Source organism: Neovison vison, chromosome 1 (assembly GCF_020171115.1).
Source record: "Neovison vison isolate M4711 chromosome 1, ASM_NN_V1, whole genome shotgun sequence".
Classification (NCBI taxonomy): domain Eukaryota; kingdom Metazoa; phylum Chordata; class Mammalia; order Carnivora; family Mustelidae; genus Neogale; species Neogale vison.
In genome coordinates, this window is record NC_058091.1 from 58701720 (window position 1) to 58716824 (window position 15105).

The 15105-nt window shown below is 41.8% G+C and overlaps 1 protein-coding gene across 1 annotated transcript in view; it reads right to left on the reverse strand.

Annotated features, from left to right (window-relative positions):
- The window catches only part of ZC2HC1B (zinc finger C2HC-type containing 1B), a 34244-nt gene that overhangs the window by 2377 nt on the left and 16762 nt on the right, over positions 1-15105 (reverse strand). The window contains exons 5-6 of the mRNA XM_044236549.1: positions 8271-8410; positions 4896-5004 (exon numbers count right to left, since the gene is read on the reverse strand). Coding sequence (XP_044092484.1) covers positions 4896-5004; positions 8271-8410 — 249 coding nt within the window. The remainder of the gene's footprint in view (positions 1-4895; positions 5005-8270; positions 8411-15105) is intronic.

Consider the following 15105-nt stretch of genomic DNA (forward strand, 5'->3'; position numbering starts at 1 on the left):
TGTGTCCCCTTAGAATGTTTATTTCTGATTGTTAAAATATTCAGTATGATTGACGGTTTCTCTCCCTAGACTTTTAAGAATCTATGGGCATAAGAAATAACCATGCATAATAATCATGTGATGAATGAATGAACCCTCTGAACTTCCATGGCAGCTGTGAATCAACCTCACACAACCTCACACGCTTCCCTGCATCAGAGATCTTCCTTCAATTGCTTATCTTCTTATAAAACTCTAGAATGGGTAAGGATTGTGACTTACCTCCCCTAACTGTGAATTTAGGACAAAAGGCTGTACATGGAAAGTACTATCTGTTTCTTTTACTCAAGAGAGTTAAGAATAAAAGCCAGAGTTTTAGGGAGTTAACTGCTAGTTAAATGAAAGACAGAAATGGGATTTATGTGGAAGGCGAGTGACACCAAGTGGCCTTAACTACTGATTATCAATCTAGAAATAGCAAAGCCTAGCAACTGCAATTTTTAAAAAAGACTCACATTACAAATAGATTAAGACTGAGCAGAACAGAAACAATGGACAGTTAGATGCAAATCTGGTATACACATAAGCCTGTTCATATTAGTGAAAGGCAGTGCTTTTCACCAACCCTTAAATATTTTTGAGAATATACCCCCCAATATACTTCTTATATGTTCAATATGCTTTCTCCCCAGAATGACTCCAAATGAAATATGACTAATTTAAAGGCACACCAACACTGGAAACTTTATGTTTAAACAGAAGGTGAAGGGCACCTGGGTGGCTCAGTCAGTCAGGCTTCCAACTCTGGAATTCGGCTCAAGTCATGATCTCAGGGTCATGAGTTTGAGTCCTACACTGGACTCCACACTGAGTGTGGAGCCTGCTTAAGATTCTCTCTCCCCCGCTCTCCTTCTGCCCCTCCCCACCCCTGCTCTCATTCATGCTCTAAAATAAATGAATCTTTAGAAAACAATAAATGTAAGCAGGTGAGGTTATAGGGAAGGCAAGAAATTAAATTTTAAAAGCATCTTAAACTTGAAATAAAACAAAAACTATCTCTTAAAGGTAATTAACATAATTCTAATTCACATGCCAGTATTTTGAGTGGGAAATTACAGAATCAAGACACCTACCCTCTCTCATATATTTCAAGTATTTATTGAACACCTCACATGTGCCCTGAACAATTCTAATAGGTATAGATACAGCAATACAATTAAAAATGGGCAAAGTAGACACATCCCAACCTTCTTGATCCCATCCCATTCCTTTCTGGTGATGGGAGAAAAGTATGTATTAGGTATTAGATGGTGATGAATGCTATTAAATGAAACTACAGAAGGAATTGTGGAGGGCTTAAGTTTAAATGGAGAGGTTGAGGGGCCTCAATCTGAAGAGGACACTTAACAAAGAACTGAAGGGAGCAAGCAGTGCAGATTAGTGTGGGGACTGGTTTTCAGCTGAAGAGCAACCAGTGTATATGGGCCCTGAGGCCAGGAATGGCAGACCTCTTATGGTCAAGGAACAACACTGAGGCAGTGATGGTACAGAATGTGCCTTCTACTTAGCAACACCAGTGGTCCCAAATCACCATTACTAGTCAAGAGCAAACATAATACGGTTTGCTTAGACCTACTGGCTCCTAATCTATTTTCTTATGTATCAGAATGGTGTCTCTATAACATTCTGCCTACTGTCACAAATGGGACACATCACAGGACGTGTCCCATATACTTGGATGTGCCACATACTGGGACACAAGACTTCTGAATTCTAGTTTAGGATCTTTTCACTTAGGAAGGATCACTTGCTGCTACTTTAAAAAAGTTACTTAGTCCAAGGAAGAAATCTTCCTTTAATTTCAGCACTGTACCTGACACTGTCTTCTTCCTTTCCCAATCTTTTTGCAAGTTTACTAGACCAGGGAATGAAGGTTCTCGAGTCCATTGCTATACTCAGATTGGACTTTGCACATTGACAGAGTTCTCTAATCACAGTGAATTAAGAAATATTACCCCTAGAGGCGCCTGGGTGACACAATCAGTTAAGCATCCAACCCTTGATTTTGACTCAGGTCATGATCTCAGGGTCATGGGATCAAGCCCCATGTCAGACACCACACTCACCATGGAGTCTATTTGAGATTCTCTTCCTCCCTCTGCCCCTCCATCTGATATTTTTTCTCTCTCAAATAAATAAATAAATAAATCTTTTTAAAAAAATTCCCTCCTTGGGGCATCTGGGTGGCTCAGTGGGTAAATAGTTCAACAAATTTTGCTATAGCCATACCAAGGAACACTACTCAACAAAAAGGAACAAAATACTGATATGTACATGGATAAATATTAAAAACATTAAGTGAGAGGCACCTGGGTGGCTCAGTGGGTTAAAGCCTCTGCCTTCAGCTCAGGTCATGATCCCAGGGTCCTGGGATCGAGCCCTGCATTGGGCTCTCTGCTCAGCGGGGAGCCTGCTTCCCCCCATCTCTCTCTCTCTGCTTCCCTCTCTGCCTACTTGCGATCTCTGTCAAATGAATAAATAAAATCTTTAAAAATAAATGTAAATAAATAAATAGAAAATTCCCTATTGGCAAGTAACCTTTAACCTCAAACTTAAACAAAGGAGGGTTTTTCACTGGAAGGGAAGCATTATAATATAATCTTTGAAAAGATAAGAAAAGAAACCATAATATAAAGAATTTGTCTTGGGCACCTGGGTGGCTCAGTTGATTAAGCGACTGCTTTTGGCTCAGATCATGATTCTGAAGTCCCAGGATCAAGCCCTGCACGAAGTCCCACAGCAGGCTCCCTGCTCAGCAGGGAGCTGGCTTCTCCCTCTGACCCTCCCTCTTCTCATGTTCCTTCTTTCATACTCTCTCTCACAAATAAATAAAATCTTAAAAAAAATTTTTGTCTCTTGTGAAGGACACTAATCTTTATACTTTAGAAATATAGCTTAGTGAAAGTTTTACCAAATAAACTCATATATGATTTGAATTATTTTTTTCTAAGTGAAAACTAAAACCCCACTGTTAAGTTTTCATAGATCAGGGAAAAGCTAATGATTTGGGTTTACAGGGCTATGGGGAATCTTATTAAGATGCTCCATTCCATTTTTACCCCATGACAACTCACGAGGAATTTAAAAACTAATAATAAAGGTTTCTGGTGACTTTATGGACTGTTGAGACTAGCAGTTCCTACTTTGGTTCTGATAATACCTTCAAAATAAGACACCTGACCAGAAGCATCAATACGGTCATGGGTTCATTCACATTGCCTTCATAGTGCCACGGTGATCACAAAGAACGTCACACTGATTACGGAAGCTCAGTGAAGAGAGGTAGCAATATAGATACCTCATTCAGCCCTGTTGTTTACCAGTCCCGTGCCTTGGACAAATAACATCCTCTCTAAGCTTGTTTCCCTTTCCACAGATTAAAACATTTGGAAGCTTACTAGGAGGATAATATGAAATGGGTCTAGCACACGGTAAGTACCATAATGGTGGTTAGGCCTTCCTGCTACCTGAAAGAAATTATTTAGTTCAGTAAGGAAACTTTCCCTTTCCTTTTTCTTCCCCAGCTTTATCAAGATGTAAGTGAACAGAACATCGTGTAAGTTTAGGGGGTACAATGTGATCATTTGATACACATATATATGTTAACAAATCTATTACCTCAAATAGTTAGCTCTGGGGTGTGTGTTTGTGCGCATGTGTTTGTGTGTGCGTGCGCATGTGTACAGTGAGAACATTGAAGATCTACTCTCTTAGCAACTTTCAAGTATACAATACGATACTGCTATCTGTTGTTACAACGTGTACAGGTCCCCAGCACTTGCACTTGGGAATCTGTACCCTTACACCATTGTTTCCCCCTCTCCACCCTTACCCATGGCAACCACCATTTTATTTCCTGTTTTTATGAGTTCAATTTTTCTTAGATTCTATATGTAAATGTGATCACACAGTATTTCTCTTTCTCTGTCTGAACTATGTCACTCAGCATAATGACTCCAATGCCCACCCACTGTTGTCACAGAAGGTAGAACTTCCTTCTTTTTATGGCTGTGTAATATTACATTGTGTATACATACAACATCTTTAACCTTTCAACCAATCACAGACACTCAGGTTGTTTCCATATCTTGGCTATTTGTTTTCTTCTTATTTTCCACACAATACCTGATATGCTGTTATCTCCCTTTTTTAAAAAAAGATTTTATTAATTTTTTTGACAGAGAGAGATCACAAGTAGGCAGAGAGGCAGACAGAGGCAGGTGGGGGAGCAAGGGGAGGAAGCAGGCTCCCCACTGAGCAGAGATCCCGATGCGGGGCTCCATCTCAGGACCCTGTGATCATGACCCAAGCCAAAGGCAGAGGCTTAACCTGCTGAGCCACCCAGGAGCCCCTCTTATATCCCATTCTTAACCTCTTTTCGATTTTATTAGACCAGAGCATGATGGTTTAGACCATGCTGCTGTAATGGTATCTGACTCTGTATGTTGACAGAGTTATCGAATCATGATAAATGAGGAAAGTTCCTTCTTGGCAAATAAGCTTTAACCTCAAATAAACCCACATATCTTTTTTTTTAAAGTTTTATTTATTTATATGACAGACAGAGATCTCAAGTAGGCAGAGAGGCAGGCAGAGAGAGAGAGGGAAGCAGGCTCCCTGCTGAGCAGAGAGCCTGATGCAGGGCTCGATCCCCGCACCCTGGGATCATGACCTGAGCCGAAGGCAGAGGCTTAACCCACTGAGCCACCCAGGCACCCCCCGCCCCCCGCACATATCTTTATATCCAAAAGCAACATTTGATGTCAAACCTTTGCCAACTGCCAATGAATTCCAAAGCTGACAGTGGTTCCCTTCTGGTCCCTCATTTGATAGCTGGCATGCTTACTCCAACTCACCTGGTCTAGGTGGGGTCACATTTGGGGCCCCCAGGGCTCTGTTCTGCAGCAGGGCTCCCACAGCACTGGTTACAGTTGGCTCTTTTTTTGGATTCATCTGAGCCTTAGCCTACAGAAAGAGCAAGACAGAGGGGGGACAACTTTGTAATCTCAGGTAGCTCACAGGAGGTAAGGCTGTTTCCACTTAGCCAGCAGTGGAATGACTGGAGTCATCGCCAGGACCCGCTGCACCCAGGGGAAGGGGACAGGCACACCCTGAAAACCCTAGTTTGCCTGCATCTTGCTGTTCTCAGAGCCATGTCTGAGTTTTTGGCTCTTTCATTCCACAATCAACCCCTTAGGGGAGTGGTGATATGTTAATCCTGTAAAATTAGTTGTATGGAGACATAAGAAATCAGTTAATGTCAATAAGGATAGTTATGGAACATTTTAGTTTTTCATTTTACTTGAAGATGATTTTGTTTTTAAATACATGAACAGAGAAGAAAAACAGACATTGGCAGACAGAAAATGTTTTAAATATGGAATTCCATCATCCCCACACCACACGCCTGCCTGCCGAGCAGCGGTAGCACAACAGCTACATTAATACAGAATAAGGACCAAAAGGTCCTTTGAGAGCTTCTTACCTAGCTACTGGTCCCAACATTTCCATGGCAACTACTGCATAAAGATGACCTGTTACTCCAAGTGAGAATTCTCACTTGGGCAAGGATAGCTGTGAGGTTACAGCAGGCAAGCTCATCCCTATCCAAAGACAGCTATTTTCAGAGGCCCATATTGGTCTCTTTTGGTTAAGGGTATAACACGTTTTTAAAGTTGATTATGTTTAAAATAGAAACACTTTTCAGCTGTGCTGTTAACAGCCCTTCACAAGTAAAACAACCCCTCCCTTTTTGTTCCACTCTGAATAAGCCTCACTATTAGCCAGGGCCCGAGTGGTGAAGCTGGCATTAAGAGAAACAAGGACTGCTGTTCAGATACGGTCTACAGTGAGTTTCCGCAGAAAGCAACTAATTTTTCTTCTGTGTTCCCAATCACCAGTTAGTTCTGGAAAACAAGGAGAGGAACAGGGCCAAATCACTGGTTACACTCAGGACGGCCAGCTGGCCTTCTTCAGGAATAAAAAGCACTTCCGTTTGCTGCTTCCCTGGGCTCCCTCTGGCCCCACTAATGTGACTAACTTCATGGACTGGTTACAACCATTCGAAGAAACATGCTGCTTTAGAAGGTAGAGGTTTTACTTAGAAAATGTTTCCAAAATTCAGTCAAATTCAATCCCAAAGCAGTCACATACCCCCCAAATTGTGGTGCCTATCCCACCAACAAGGACTACCAGAGAGCAGGAGAAGAGAGGGTGGGGCAACGTGGAAGGAGAGGCAAAAGAGACTTATATGCAAGGCACGTTGTTTATATGGTCTATAATCCTCCCAACAACATGGCAAGGTAGAGTTTAAAGTCAGTCTCAAAGAATTTTATTGTCGTAAGTTTACCTACAGATAATGAAGTACAGAATTGAGAGTCAAACCCTGGCTACTGATTGCAGAATCTGGGCTCCTTCCACACTGCACTGCTCCCATGCTGTTTCAGCATAAAGACTGAATCTCTAACTGTATTTATTGGAACCACCCTGTCTGCCCCTCCAACACACTTATCTCCTCCTTCCTCTGTTTCTTTACCTAGACGTATAGTATACTACATACCTAGGCTCTGCAGCTAAAACCCGTCTTATCACCCCATATCCTATCAGCTTCTCAGTGCCACCCATTCTTTCTCAAATTGTCCTCCACACACAACCCTTTTGTCCTCTTACTCTGGGCCCTCATTCTTTATCTGTTGCTGTGGCTCCTAACTGTGGCCAATCCATGTAAACACTAGTGGCAAAGGTGATCTTTCTAGAAAACCAATTCTGTATCACTCCAGTCTGTACTATTCCACCAGTCTACACTGCCCACAGAATGAGACATGAGGCAAATAATCAACAAGTAGACAGGAAAGCTAAGAAAGTCGTTCTGCAGAGAGAAGAGCAAGCAGAAGTCTCTATAGCAGGATGGAAGGACAAGATGGGAAGGTGGAAAGGAGGACTTCCTGGGTTCATGGGGACTTTCCAGGTCCTGCTTTGGGTCCTCAAGCTTTTGCGTACCTATCCACTTCCTTTTCCCTCTTTCTGAACTGACTTAAGTTCTTTTAGATCTGACGCCCCTTGCCTGTCCCTTTTCTGTCACATCCCACAGGCACTCACCCATTAGCCCCACATGGTGAGCTCCTCAGGCCACAAACTGGACATTCTGTGTGCTATGTCGCCCCAACTCCCACTCTAGGCTGGTGAACCCATCTGATATTCAAGGAGGAAATGCTGCTCCTCTTTGAAGCCGCCCATGGCTCACACTGGCCTCTTCCTCCATAGTGCTCCATATATCATCAACTACCACAACCTCCCACTGTCTTTGTTTCCATGTCTTCCTCCTTCATGGAGTTACAAATGCAGATCAGCCAGAACCTGGAACAGTGTCTGGGACAAAGATATTCAGTAATTGTCTATTGTGTGTGGAGACAGAGCTTAAGAGTCCACAGTCCATGGGATATGCTACTGTTGGAGAGGCTCCCACCCCTATTACATACTGGATTTCATGGAAATCTTTCTTTTTTGGGGGGGTGGGATGGAAATCTTTCTAAATATGTTTCATACCCTCAAGTATTCAGACAAATGTAATCTTTCCTTGGTTTCTGAGCCATGTTTGAAACTAACAGCTTTTGCAGTATACTGTAATTATATCCCTGGGACCTCCGATGTTTATGAAGCTGTTTGCTGGACTCCAGTTCTGTTTTTATAAATCTGTTGTCTTCCTGGTCAAGCAGTCATTTTACTTATCTGTACCTATTTAAACCATCTGCTCCCTATCACTTACTTTAACTTGCTGATTCTGTGGCTTTAAAATAAAAGGCTACCGACCCTCTCCTTTACCATAGAGCAAGACACACGAACTACAGAACAGTCTTCTTTGTGACAGCTTTCCCACTCAGGGAGCTTCACTTCAGGTTCACAATGCTTTTCTGGATGGTTAAGGCTGATAACTACCATTGCATAAGACAGAGTTTTACCATAATACTATAGAAAAACTACTTACATATTCAAGGCTTCATCCTAAGAAGTTTTAAACACTGTAGAAATATTTTTTCTACACCACCCAAAAGTGCTGTTAGCTACAAAGCATGCCTCAAAAAAAGGCAACTTCCATGAGGATGAGCGACAGTGATCAGCTATCCTGATCCTTACACTTCTTGGGATGGGTGACTTAGGTACCTTAGCAAATTCTACCTCCTTGCCCTGAGCACACAAGGGCACAGAGCCAACACTTGGGGAGAGATATTTACCTGCCCTCTGGATGCCAATTTGGCTGCTGTTTGGGCTGGATCAAAGACTCGGCGAGAAGACTGATCCTTGCAGAAATTAATATGTCGGTTGGCTGCAGTTTCATTAAACCTCCTCATACAATATGGGCATTGAATATAATCTAAATGCAAAGATAACAACAAAAGGCAAATAACACTTCAAAAACAACTCTGGAATGGACTATATGACATAAACAAAATGGGCTATGAACTCTGCTCCAACATGAAAGAACAAAGTTCCAGACTCTGGCTTGAAAAAGCTTATGCCAGAGGGGAAGGTATGCAAGAGCGCAAATAAAAGATATAGCAGGGGGGACATTTTTCTGTCTATATATTTACTTCAATTAAGAGTGTGCCTTAATGGGCGCCTGGGTGGCTCAGTGGGTTAAAGCCTCTGCCTTCGGCTCAGGTCATGATCTCAGAGTCCTGGGATCAAGCCCCACATCGGGCTCTCTGCTCAGCAGGGAGCCTGCTTCCTCCTCTCTCTCTGCCTGCCTCTCTGCCTACTTGTAATCTGTCAAATAAATAAAATCTTTAAAAAAAAAAGAAAATAGACTCATTATACTCATGAACTTCCCAATTAAATGAATTATTTAGTGAATCCCTATATAAAGAGAGTAGTCCTAGAACCACAGAATGTTAGTATTGATGATGCCCTGAAGAACACAGAAGAGTCTGGAGCCCAGGCTGTGGCACCACATGGGACTAGTCACACAGAGGTCATGGAGCTACTCTCCTTCCCTATGGAAGGAGAAAGAAGCTGAAAATTTGGGAGATGGGATTTGAAGCCAGTGTCACTGGCAGAAAGACCCACTGCTTCTGCAGGGGTTGATTTTTTCACTGAACTCATAAGTGAGGAAGCAAATAATAAGTTCAGGAAGGAGGTGAAGTAAAAGGAAAAAGGTGGGGTTCAAAAAGGAGAAAAGGGAGGGAAGGATGGGTGATGGGAAACTGGTTCCAGAAACAGCTTTGGGTTTCAGTGTTAGAACCTCCCAGGCAGCTCTGTGGGTATGAGACCCTCTGAGCTGCTCTGTAATACCCACTGGTCTGAATTTGGCTCTCATTTGTAAGTAATAAACAGTGAGAGAAATGGGAAGTGAGAAAGCTCCACAGTCTTTTTAGAATGAGGAGAGGCTCACAGCAAAGCCCATTTGGAGTCCACTCCTCTAAAGTAAGCAAGAATATGAGATGTTTTTGTTTTGTTTTGTTTTGTTTTAGGCACCTTTAAGGGATGACAAAGTAGATATGAGCGACATGAAAGACTGGAGACAGCCCCAATCTCAGACTCTTTTTTTTTTTTTTTTAAAGATTTTATTTATTTATTTGACAGAGAGAGATCACAAGTAGGCAGAGAGGCAGGCAGAGAGAGAGAGGGGGAAGCAGGCTCCCCGCTGAGCAGAGAGCCCGATGTGGGACTCGATCCCAGGACCCTGAGATCATGACCTGAGCCGAAGGCAGTGGCTTAACTCACTGAGCCACCCAGGCGCCCCCCAATCTCAGACTCTTAATGGAAGTCTGGGTTAGTGCGTAGTCAAAATGCCTACATGTGTGGATGAATATTTGAAGCAATGTTATCTTCAAGGTTAAGAGTTTGTTGTTTGTTTGTTTTTTTTTTCTGATTTTGTTTGACAGAGAGAGACACAGTGAGAGAGGGAACACAAGCAGGAGAGTGGGAGAGGTAGAAACAGGCTTCCTGCTGAGCAGGGAGCTCGATGCGGGGCTCGATCCCAGGACTCTGAGATCATGACCTGAGCCAAAGGCAGACACTTAACGACTGAGCCACCCAGGTGCCACCAACATTAGAAGTTTTTTGAAGGCATCTTTTTATACAATCTGAGTAGTTTTCTGTTTGAACAAATCATTTCCTAAAATGAATATTTATAGAATTTACAACTGGAATACACAAAAAATTGGAATATAGTAAAAGTTGAAAACTTAGTCTCTCCTTTTATTTCACATTCTGAAAGGCAGTAATTAATCAATTTGCTATGTATTGAACACTTGTTACATGCCAGGTACTGGTTTATACTTGGGAAGTACAATGTCTCCGTCATCAAGGACTAAGAGTTCCAATACTGAAAGAGTTTTCCCACGGTGATAAATTCCTCGGACAAAAATAAAACAGGATAGCACTGGGAAATGATGAAGGCCCCACAGCCTGCCTGACTGGTTTTGAGCCCAAGCTTTTCACTTGTTGTATGTGTGAACTTCGGCAAGTTACTCAATATCCCTAAGCTTCAATTTCCCCTGTCCCTACATACCACCTATTTCACCAGGCTATTGTGAAAGTTAACTTAGATAATCCACACTAGGGTTTGGTACAGTGGGTGGGTTCTGGGACATCCTATTACTCTAAGGAAACAGGCCTGGCAAGGTTGTGTTTCCAGCTACCAAATAGGAATGAACTTAAAAAAGTAAAATTGAAAGTGCCATTATTGGGCAGAACTCATTTACAAGATGTAGAAAACAGGGGCGCCTGGGTGGCTCAGTGGATTAAGCCGCTGCCTTCAGTTCAGGTCATGATCTCAGTGTCCTGGGATCGAGTCCCGCATCGGGCTCTCTGCTCAGCGGGGAGACTGCTTCCCCTTCTCTCTCTGCCTAACTCTTTGCCTACTTGTGATCTCTGTCAAATAAATAAGTAAAATCTTTAAAAAAAAAAAAAAGATGTAGAAAACAGTCTACAACTCTCCTCTTGGTTTGATTGTTTCTTCAGTTTTGCCTTCTGAGTCAAGGCTCATATCAAAACTGCTGCTACCTATAAGCCTATTCAGGTTAATGTGCAAAGATGATAACAGCAGTGACTGCATGGCTTCCTCACTCCACCTGTCTGCTCACTGATTCATTTCCACCCTTCTCTGTGTTTGGTGCTGCCTGCCACCATGGAGACAACAAAGCTGAAGTGAATTTCCCTCCCAACAAAGGTCTCAGAAATAGCTAGAAGGCTAGGCAAAGAAGCAATTACCACTTGTGGAATAAACTTTGAAAGGAGGAAGGACTGGATGCTCCAGGGGCCCAGAGGAAGGACATGAAGCCCAGACCTAAAGGGGCAGAGAAAGGAAATTACAGCCACGCTGAGAATGGGAGAAAAATCTTTTTGCAACAGTAAACTAAACACAGCATGACTGAGTTGCAATGTTCTACCCTCATCTCAATCTGAATCACCCCTTCCTCTATCAATAGTGGTGTCATGAACTATTGCTATTTATTTCAATACGTAACGATATTTAAGGTCTGACTACAAATGGATCCATATGGTGGCTGTGGAGAAAGTGGCCAGATCTCAAAACATTAATGTAGATAAAGAAGGGTCATTTAAAAACACAAGTGTTCTGTTGAGTACCCGTGTCAATGTAGCCCTTGAAATGGGGACCAAATGTCCCAGGCCTCACTGAGAATTTCAATTATAAATATTCTATACCGTTGTTCTTATAAAGTGTCACAACATCCTGGAAAGCTGAATGATTGGCAGACTTACTTAAGCCAGTAAGAATTAGAGTAAACAAATGCAGGTCACAAAAACTGAATCATGAAGGAATTGTGCTGTGAAAAAAAAGGAAATGACCTGCAAACTCATGCATAATAGGCTCCACTGTATATAACCCCAGTATGTCTGTATAAATTTTCTAGTATTTAAACCTGAGAATATATGGGCTAATATAAAATCCCCACAGAATCTAACTAATGGAGTAGTAATGCAAATATGCTATTTTAGATAATCATTTTGTTTGGCACATAAAATTAAAATAAGGGCACAGGGAAGAACTTAATTATAAAGCTATATTTTAGCATAAGAATGTAAGGGCAGAAAAACAAATTGTACATTTAATGAGGCCTTACAAAGGGAATTATTTATTTTAAGGAAACAATAATCCCCAATTTAAAATCCAATGTAGAAATTAGAGAAATCCACACAGCAGGACAGCTGACATAGTTTCATTTATTTGCCTCAGGAACTGTAAAGTAGACATCAATCCTGTAGCTTCTACTATTAAAAGGAAGGACGGATTTTAAATCATAAAAGATTTTTTTGTTGTTGTATAAGGCTTGTTGCCAAAGTATTATCAAAATCATGGCCATAGATCTTTCTACTTTCACATTATTTTAAGCTACTTTTTCATTAGCACCCAGCAATAGTGAAGCAATTATTAAGATGATTTTCTGGCACACTAGAACGCCCACAACAGTTGTGGCCAGGCCTCTCAGCCAGCTGTGCCGGGAGCTAATCCCACCCCTCAGCACAGCCACGGCAGCAGCTGCAGCCAGGCCTCTCAGCCAGCTATGCCAAGGGCCAGCCCCACCCCCCAGTGCACTCACAGCAGTTATGGCCCAGTCACAACGAAAGAGCACAAGCAGCCCACATACAGCACACTCCTGGAGCTCCTGGTTCTGGTGACCAGAGTGGGACTGCAATACCGTGCCCCACCAAATGTGTTCTACATAAAGCCACTATCCTCAAGATCAGGAAACATAACTGACCTACCAAATACATAGAAACAGAGAGTAAGAAAGAGACAGAGAACTATGTTCCCAACTGAAGAATGAGAGAAAACCTTAAAAACAAAGAGCAACAAAAAACTAAACAAAAGGAGATAAGCAATCTACCAGATAAAGAGTTCAAAGTGATGGTAATAAAGATGCTCACTGTACTTGGGAGAAGAATGGATGAAGTCAATGATAACTTCAACAAAGACAGAAAATAAAAGAACCAATCAGAGCTGAAGAATACAATAGCAAAATGAAAAACACACTAGAGAATCAACACAGATTAGAAGATGCAGAAGAATGGATGTCAGAAGACAGGATAGAAGAAATCATCCAAACTGAACAACAAGAACAAAAAATAATTTTTAAAAAAGAGAATAGGGACCTCTCTTGATGTTGGGACAACATCAAGCATATTAACATTTGTATCATGGGGGTCCCTGTAGAAGGAGAGCAAGAGAAAAAGGCAGAAATTTATTTGAAGAAATAGCTGAAAACTTTCCCGAGAAGGAAACAGACATGCAGGTCCAAGAACCAAAGAGAGTCCCAAATAAAATGAACCCAAAGAATTCTACCAAGACACATAATAATTAAAATGCCAAAAATCAAAGATAAAGAAAGATTCTTTTTTTTTTTTTTAAAGATTTTATTTATTTGACAGAGATCACAAGTAGGCAGAGGAGCAGGCAGAGAGAGAGGAGGAAGCAGGCTCCTTGCTGAGCAGAGAGCCCGATGCAGGGCTCGATCCCAGGACCCTGGGATCATGACCTGAGCTGAAGGTAAAGGCTTTCACCCCCTGAGCCACCCAGGCACCCCTAAAGAAAGATTCTTAAGAGCAGGAAGAGAAAAGCAACTAGTTACATACAAGGCAATCCCCACATAAGGCTATCTGCTGATTTTTTAGCAGAAACTTTGAAAGCTAAAAAGGAGTGGCATGACCTATATTCCAAGGGCTGAAAGGAAAAATACCTACAATCAAGAATACTCTACCTGATAATCAAATGTTATCATTCAGAATTGAAGGACTGATAAAGAATTTCCCAGGCAGGGGTGCCAGGGTGGCTCAGTGGGTTGAACCTCTGCCTTTGGCTCAGGTCATGGTCTCAGGGTCTTAGGATCGAGTCCCATATCAGGCTCTTTGCTTGACGGGGAGCCTGGCTGACCCCCCTGCCCCCCTCCCCGCCTCTCTGCCTACTTGTGATTCTCCCTTCTGCCAAATAAATAAATAAAATCTTAAAAAAAAAAAAAAAGAATTTCCCAAACAAAAGTTAGAGTTCATTACCACTAAACCAGCCTTATAAGAAATGTTAAAGGAACCTCTTAAAGTGCAAAATAAAAGGCCGTAGCCAGAAGTAAGAAAATTAGGAAAGAAACAATTGCACTGGTAAAAGCAAACATATAGTAAAGGTCAATCACTTATAAAGCTAGTATGGAAATTAAAATTCAAAAATAATAAAATCATTTATATCTACAATAACTAGTCAAGGGATACACAAAATAAAGACATAAATTATGGAGAAGGGGAGTAAAAATGTAATGTTTTTAGAATGAGTTCAAACTTAAGAGACCATCAATTTAGGGGCACCTGGGTGGCTCAGTGGGTTAAAGCCTCTGCCTTCGGCTCAGGTCATGATCCCAGGGTCCTGGGATCGAGCCCCACATTGGGCTCTCTGCTCATCAGGAAGCCTGCTTCCTCCTCTCTCTCTGCCTGCTTCTCTGCCTACTTGTGATCTCTATCTGTCAATTAAATAAATAAAATCTTTAAAAAAAAAAAAAAAAAGAGACCACCACCAATTTAAAAAAGACTGCCACACACAGAGGATGTTATATATAAACTCATGGTAACCACGAACCAAAAACCTTTAATAGATACACAGAAAATAAGGAAAAAGGAATCTAAGCATAAGAAAGTCACCAAATCACAAGAGAGAAAAAGAAGGAAGTAACAGAGAAGAACTACGAAAAACAACCAAAAAATAAAGAACAAAATGGCAGCAAGTACATACCTATTAAAGAATTACTTTAAATGTAAATGGATCAACTGTCCAGGGGTGCCTGAGTGGCACAGTTGGTTGGGTGTCTGACTCCTGGTTTTTGGCTCAGGTCATGGTCTCAGGATCACAGGATTGAGCCTTGCAATGGGCTCCATGCTCAGTATAGAGTCTACTTGGGATTCTTTCTCCCCTCGCCCCTCCAGCTCACACACTCTCTGTCTCATTCTCTCAAATAAATAAATCTTTAGCTTTTTAAAAAAGATTCTATTCATTTATTTGACTGAGAGAGAGTGAGAGTGCACAAACACAAGCCAGGGGAGCCGCAGGTAGAGAGACAGGGA